The sequence below is a fragment of the Cupressus sempervirens genome, chromosome 1 (genome assembly GCF_028749045.1).
Source record: "Cupressus sempervirens isolate cs-2001-9-10 chromosome 1, ASM2874904v1, whole genome shotgun sequence".
In the NCBI taxonomy this organism is placed as follows: domain Eukaryota; kingdom Viridiplantae; phylum Streptophyta; class Pinopsida; order Cupressales; family Cupressaceae; genus Cupressus; species Cupressus sempervirens.
Genome location: NC_143118.1, coordinates 97583798 through 97591691, shown reverse-complemented (window position 1 = coordinate 97591691; position 7894 = coordinate 97583798). Strand labels below are relative to the sequence as shown.

Genomic DNA, 7894 nt, shown 5'->3' with positions numbered 1-7894 from the left:
ATGATCAATGGTATCAAGTGCACTTTGTAAGTGTTGAAGAGTCTCATTAAAAAGTGTTTTCCTATCCTAGGTATTATTAGTAGATCTACACGATGATCCACTGTGTGAATGACCATGTACATGGGCCTCTCCAGAATCACTACCGCCATATGCCTTAATAATGAAATATTATATATATATATAATATATTTATTTATTTATTTATATATATATATATATATATATATATATATATATTATTTTTTATTTTTTTGTTTGATGCAGTACAAGGCGGGAAAACCCCCAAAGGAGATGTCCTAGCCCCTAGTAAATAACCACATAGAAGAAACACAATACAAGATACACGATCTGATACCAAACACAACTCTTTATTCATAAAATAGCTTATTACATGCAATGTGATGGGCCTTCCCAGTTATAGCCAAATACAAAGAAAGTAATAGTTCTACAACATGCCTCAAGATCCAAACCAAACCCTAACTAGTTTAGATCTACACTTTGGTAGAAAGATCCAAGGAAAATCTAAACTTGTGCTCACAAGCTCACCAAGAAATCTCCTTGTTTTCCCAAGCCTCAGCTACTAGCTCTTCAAAGCTTGCTCCTCTATCACATTCTCTTCTCCAAGATAGATGATTCTATCTAACTAAAGACTCCACAAGACCCCTTACTTATACCCAACTAAGTTACAAGTTGGCTTGGTAAGCTACAAATTAAATAAAATCTTACATTAAATACATGTTGAGCCATAAGTCAACCTCTAACAGATATTAAATACCAAATGTCATGAAAGGCTTACAACACTTATTAAATACATCAAGAAAAATTAACTAAGACCAAAAGAGGCCTACAAAAACTCCAATAGTCGATCCATATCATGATCTCAATCCTTATGTAATAAATGCACCAAATCATCCTAACAAATCCATGAGAACTCCATCCTGCAAGCCATACTACCAAGCATTAGCAAAACCACAAGCATCATTGAGATCCCACAAACATTGCCAAGCAACATAGAAGATTATGAGAAATATAGTATAGATACCAAGCAAGCCTTTATCGATCGAACCCCTTGGCCAATACTACACCCAATAACAACCGAGCACCACTCCTTCTACAAGTGAATTCTCTAACTCTAAGGCCAAAACCACTTCACCCTATAGGATTTCCAACTACCCTAGGATGGTCTTGCATTAGACACCCCATGTACAAAAAGATGTTCTCAATAGTTGGAAGAACATCTTATGGGATGTAGTACAAAAATCCCATACTTTTTCTTCACATACATATCATCCAAGTCTTCAACTTGCACACTCTTTCTCATATTCCGCTTCTTCTTCACATCCACCCTTGGTGTTCCACATATTTTTTGTCCATATTGATCCCTAACCCTTTTAGAATCTATAAGATCCACTTAGATGCCAATACTCAGGATCCTCCTACCGAATTCTTCATTTTGCAAAGGAATTAGGGAATACTTCATATCACCCTTCTCAATAGTAATCACATTCTTGAAACAATCATGCATAGCCCTACAATCATATTGCTAAGGTATACCAAATAATATGTGACAACTACTCATGTCCACAATATCACACAACACTTGATCCTTATACTGCCCAATCTAAAAATCAACAAGACATTACTCCCTCACTTCTAAAGCATGTTCATCTTGCAACTAGCCAATCCTTTAAGGACAAGGATGTCTCATTCTCCTCAAATCAAGTTTCTAAACCATCTCCTTAGCAAAAAGTTTATCCATAGTACCACCATCCATAATCACATTTTAGAATTTACCTCCATACTTACAACAAGTCTTAAACAAATTTCTCTCACAAGATTCCAATGTCCTTTTACCAAACAGTACTTGCCAAGCTGGTAAATTCTCTCCTTGCTCAAGTTCACTAATATGGTCTTTAGCCTTGTTCACAATAGCAACTATTTTATCACCAACCTTAGGACATTCATAAGCTCTATGTCCTTCTTCATGACATCTGAAACAAGTACCCTTAAACTCACCTCTACATGTCCTTCTCTTCTAATCAATAGGTTTTGGTTCATCTTTAGCACTTGGTTTAGCCTTTTTCGAGCAGTCCTACTTCTCCTTCCCTCAAAAACTACCTTGATTCTTCCTCTTTAACTTGCCTTATACCTTTAGTGTATGTTGATAAGAATCCTCAACCAAAGCAATATTCAGCATACCATCATCATCCTAAATATTGAATCTCAAGCCATTAATATATCTAGCCACCTTCTCCTTAGAGAGCTCTCTATGTCTAGAAAGAATAGTCAACTTGTAAAACTCCTCGATATAATCATTCATAGTCATACCCTTCTATTTTAGATTCTACAACTTCTTAAAAATAACTCAAATTCATAATCCATGGGAATGAACTTAGCCTTTAGTTTAGTCACCAGCAATCTCCATCTAGTTATCTTCATTTCACCTTCCTCTTCTCTATCTCTTAGCAAAAACCAAAGAGAAACATGTCCCTTCAACTTAATATGTGCCAACCTCACTCTAAGAGGATCTCCAATATCCTTTAACTCAAAGTAGTCTTCCAATTCACCAATCCAATCAATCAGGTCTTTAGGATTCAAAGTACATGAGAAATTAGAAACCTGCATCTTATGCCTCAACTTCAACTGAGATCCAGGTGCAAACTAACTAACCCTATCTCCCATTGGTCTCTCCACATAATTAGTTATGTCCTCACCATTTAATTCAACAACTTCCTCATAACCATCTTTAGTATCCACATGTCAAGGTACACCACCTATGGCACTTATGATCTCAACGATCATATCACTCTTCATTAGCTTCATCTCACATTGAAAATTTGATTTAACCTTCTATGAGATCCTCGCTTCCACAACATCACAAAGGTCTTCAATTACCCTAGGGTCCAATCTTCTTGGAGGCATCTTCCTAGATCTTCAAAAACCCTCCACAAAAAATCAACCAAATCCAACCTTCAATCAGATAATCTTCACCCTAGATCCTTGTGCAAACTACCTCAACTTTGGTGATCTTTCTACATGCTTAGGAAAACCTTCACTCTGATACCATCTGATGTAGTGAAAGGAAGAAGTATTCCCAAAGGAGATGTCCTAGCCCCTAAAAAATAACCACATAGTGAAAACACAATACAAGATACAAGATCAGATACCAAACACAACTCTTTATTCATAAAATAACTTATTACATGCAATGTGTCGAGCTATAAGGTCTTTCTAGTTAAGATCAAATACTTGAAGCAAGTAATAGTTCTACAAGATCCCTCAAGATCCAATCCAAACCCTAGCTAGTCCATATCCACTCTAGTAGAAACTTCCAAGGAAAATCTAAACTTGTGCTTGCAAGCCCACCAAGTAATCTCCCTATTTTTGCAAGTCTCAACTACTAGCTCTTCAAAGTTCGCTCCTCTACCACATCCTCTTCTCCAAGCTAGATGATTTTGTATGACTAAAGACTCCAAAAGACCCCCTAGTTATACCCAAATAAGCCACAAGTCAGCCTAGTAAGCTAAAATAAACTATTATATTAAATACATGTTGAGCCACAAGTTGACCTCAAACAAATATTAAATACTAAATGCCTTAAAAGGCTTGCAACACTTATTAAATACATCAAGAATAATTGACCAAGACAAAAATAGGTCCACACAAACTCCAATGATTGATCCACATCATGATCTCAATGTTCATGCAATAGATGCATCAAAATATCCAAACAAATCCATAAGAACTCCATTCTGCAAGCCATACTACTAACTGTCAACAAAACCACAAGCATCACTGAGCTCCCACAAGCATTGTCAAGCAACATATAAGATGCCAAGAAACATAGTGTAGATGTAGAGAAAGCCTTCAATGACTGAACTCCTTTAGTGATCAAGCACCTCAGACAACACTACACCCAATAGCAACCAAACACCACTCCTTCTACAAGTGAATTCTCCAACTCCAAGGCCAAAAATACTTCACCCTACAGGATTTCCAACTACCCTAGGATGCTCCTACATCAATATGTACATTTTTTTAAAAACTAATTTAATGAAAGGATACTAAATGAATCTTTTTAAACAAAAATAATTGAAATTTAAGTATAATTTAAGTCATATTGTACAACATATAAATAAAACTTGACTATAATACATTTTGATTTCAATAATAGGAGTTAGAGAGAGAGAGAGAGGGTTAGGGGTTACAGAGGGAGAGATAAGGTTAGGGATTAGAGAGATGGGGTTAGGGATTAGTGAGATAGGGTTACGAGTTAGAGGGAGAGGAACTAGAGGTTAGATAGAGATGGGGCTAGGGGAGAGAGAGAGAGAGAGAGAGAGAGAGAGAGAGAGAGAGAGAGAGAGAGAGAGAGAGAGAGAGAGGTTAGGAGTTAGAGGGAGGTTATGGGTTTGAGGGTTTCAGTTAGAGTTTCATTAGGTGAACAATGTTAAGGTTTAAGGTTCAATGTAGGAGATAGAGTCTAATTTGGTTCAATGTGAGAGTTTTAGAACTAGAGTTTCATTACGTTCAATGTTAGGGTTTCAGTTAGAGTTTAATTAGGTTCAATGTAAGAGTTAGAGTCTGATTTGGTTTAGTGTGAGGGTTTCAATTACCGGTTTCATTTTCTTCAATGATAGAGTTTTACTTATGCTACATAAAAATTTCTAGTATTTTCTACTTTTTATAATATTCCAAGTAGTATTGTATAATGTTGATTTTCTGGAATAGATTGTGTAGAGATTTTTCATCAACGTTTTGAATCACACTACGTGATCCATCATCAGGAAGAGAGAGCAAGAGGTGTCAAATTATGTAAGAAGCAGATTTGGCATAGGGTCACAATTTAAGGAGACCAGGAAGAGAGGGACTGCACACACCCCAACGCAAGTCAAAAGAAGTAAAAATAAAAATACAGACAAAAACAAGCATGGGGGGGAGACAAAACCACCCAAGACACAAAGAGAAAGCACCAAGAGAGACCATTATAAATGATTTGATGCGTGCAAGTTTAGAGGGTTTTTTTAAAAGTCTACCCATTAGTAATAAAAACAATTAATGCGGGGGTGAAAATAACTAAATAAATACAAAAAATAATAAAAAGACAAAATAAAAGAAAAAATTTTACATAAGAACAAACACATCTCAATCTATAAGTTTATGCAAGTATGCAAGTGGATAATATAAACAAGCGTCCAAATATCAAAGAACTCCCATCCTAAATCAGAAATTGAATGAATATATATATATATCTAACTATATATACTTACGAATAAGCGGGCAATATATATAAAAACGAGCAAAACAAAAACAAACAAGTGGCACAAAGTAACATATATATATATATATATATATTTATTTATTAATGTATATATATTTATGTATATATACAAATGTATATAAATATATATATATGTATGTGTCTATATATATATATATATATATACATATATATATATATATATATATATATATATATATATATATATATATATATATATATATATATATATATGAGTATATATATATATAATGTGCACACATCACGACTAGAAGAAAACAAACGCAAAAAATAAAAGAAAAAATAATAAACCACCCCCAAACCCAACCCACGCAAGGAACTAGATACAAATGATACCACAAAGCAAGAGAATGCAAAACAAATAAATAAATGAAATCAACTAACGCAAAAGTAACAAGGGAATCAACCCCACACGAAGGGACGAAAACAAAAATGACAGGAGATAATGCAGAGGAGAGAGGAAGAAACCCCAAAGACACAAAAGAAGAAGTGGCCAACTTGGGGTAACGTGCAAGGCACCAAAGGAGAGGAGAGGGGGGGAGAGGACAAGAACCGAGGAGAGAGGAGCAGCAAAGCAAGACGGACAGAGAGAGAAAGAGTTGAACCAACGCAATGAGGGTGTTACTCCGCATAAGTCACCAAAGGATGCCACGAGGGGTTGAGAAGCCATCCATCATCACGATTGAGGTTGATGGGGTGGTTAATAATTTCAACTGCTTCTTTAAGCTTCCTCTTAAAATAGTTGTCCTTGTGGGAAATGATTTGCGTGTCCTCCAAACATATGTGATGCTTGGTCAAGGAGGAATGTTCAGCAAGCGCCGATTTGTAAACCCTATCGTGTCTAATGTCTGCCACATGCTCCTTGATACGGGTGTGGAAGGAGCGGCCTGTTTCGCCAATATAGGGTGTACCACAAGAGCAGACCACTTTGTAAACCCCTGAGTTGGCATACAAATCTATGGGGTCTTTGATTGGTGGGACACAATTCTTGAGCTTGAAGAGGGGCTTGAAAGCAACATGCAACCCATTTTTGGACAGGATCTTGGCAATCTTATGGGAAATGCCTTCCACGAAAGGGAGGGAGGCAAACAGAGTACGAGGGGGGGGAAGAGAAGGGGACGAGGAGGCAAAGTGGAGGGACCTAGCTTGGTTTAGGGCCCTAGAAATTTGCCTGGTAGAATAACCATTCAGCCGAAAGACTTGGCAAATGTGGTTGAGCTCAAGGTTTAGATAATCAACATCACAAATCCTATAGGCTCTTAGGGCTAGGGTCTTGAAAGTGCTAGTTTTATGGCTAGGATGGTGGTGGGAGGACGGATGAATGTATAGGTCGGTATGGGTGGCCTTTCTAAACACACGACGGCCGAGGGAGCCATCTGATTTCTTGATGAGCAAAACATCAAGGAAAGGCAATTGGTTGCTAGACTCTAGCTCTTTGGTGAAAGAAATACAGGGGGTCAAATTGTTGATGTGCTGGTGGAACTCTTCCAACTTGTCCAGCCCATGAGGCCAACAAACGTTAGTATCATCTACATATCTTTTCCACCATTTAGGTTGAAGAGGAAAGGAACGAAGGGTCGCCTCTTCAAAATGCTCCATATACAGGTTGGCGATGACAGGGGAGAGAGGGGAGCCCATGGCCACACCATCAACTTGCTCGTAGATGACCCCTTGAAAGGAGAAAAAGGTTGACCTGAGGCAAAGCTCGACCAGACTGGCAATCTCCGCATTGGTCTTGCGCTTCACGATTTCAATGGAATCGGGGATAGGGACCTTCGTGAAGAGAGAGACTACGTCAAAGCTTACCAGGACATCATTGGCATCAAGTCGAGTATCCTTGACAAATTGCACAAAGTGAGAGGAGTCTTTAACAAAGGAATCAAAATTGCCTATCAGAGGAGATATTAACTTGGCCAAATGAGCAGCCAAGGGATACGTGGGGGAACCTATAGTGTCAACTATAGGTCTAAGTGGGATGCCCCCCTTGTGGATTTTTGGGACCCCATAGATACGAGGAGTAACTTCCTTGGAGGGAACCAACTTTTTCTTGATGTCATCATCAAAAGAAGAGGCCAAGACACACCCTTTGACTTTTTTTAAGAGTTTACCACAAGGGTTACGAGATAAGGTTTTATAGCTAGTTGAGTCGGAGAGGAGGTCTAGCATCTTGGAGACGTAGTCTTGTTTGTTCATAATGACCATAGCATTGCCCTTGTCAGCTTTGATGATTGCTAGGTCGTTATGGCGCAATAAGCTTTTGAAAGCAAGAAGCTCAACCTTGGGGATGTTGCCCCTTGGTGGTTTGGCCCTCTAAACTTGCACGCATCAAATCATTTATAATGGTCTCTCTTGGTGCTTTCTCTTTGTGTCTTGGGTGGTTTTGTCTCCCCCCCATGCTTGTTTTTGTCTGTATTTTTATTTTTACTTCTTTTGACTTGCGTTGGGGCGTGTGCAGTCCCTCTCTTCCTGGTCTCCTTAAATTGTGACCCTATGCCAAATCTGCTTCTTACATAATTTGACACCTCTTGCTCTCTCTTCCTGATGATGGATCACGTAGTGTGATTCGAAACGTTGATGAAAAATCTATACACAATC

The 7894-nt window shown here is 37.9% G+C and overlaps 1 protein-coding gene across 1 annotated transcript; it reads right to left on the bottom strand.

The window, feature by feature from the left end:
- Nucleotides 1–5920: 5920 nt before the first annotated feature.
- Nucleotides 5921–7492, bottom strand: LOC149576403 (uncharacterized). The gene has a single exon (XM_089794360.1). It carries the CDS (start codon nt 7490–7492, stop codon nt 5921–5923), a length of 1572 nt encoding a protein of 523 aa, XP_089650486.1.
- Between the last annotated feature and the right edge of the window lie 402 nt (nt 7493–7894).

Bases quoted from the DNA above. Each gene is read 5' to 3' on its own strand.
- LOC149576403 (XM_089794360.1), bottom strand. From the start codon at position 7,492: ATGAACAAACAAGACTACGTCTCCAAGATGCTAGACCTCCTCTCCGAC.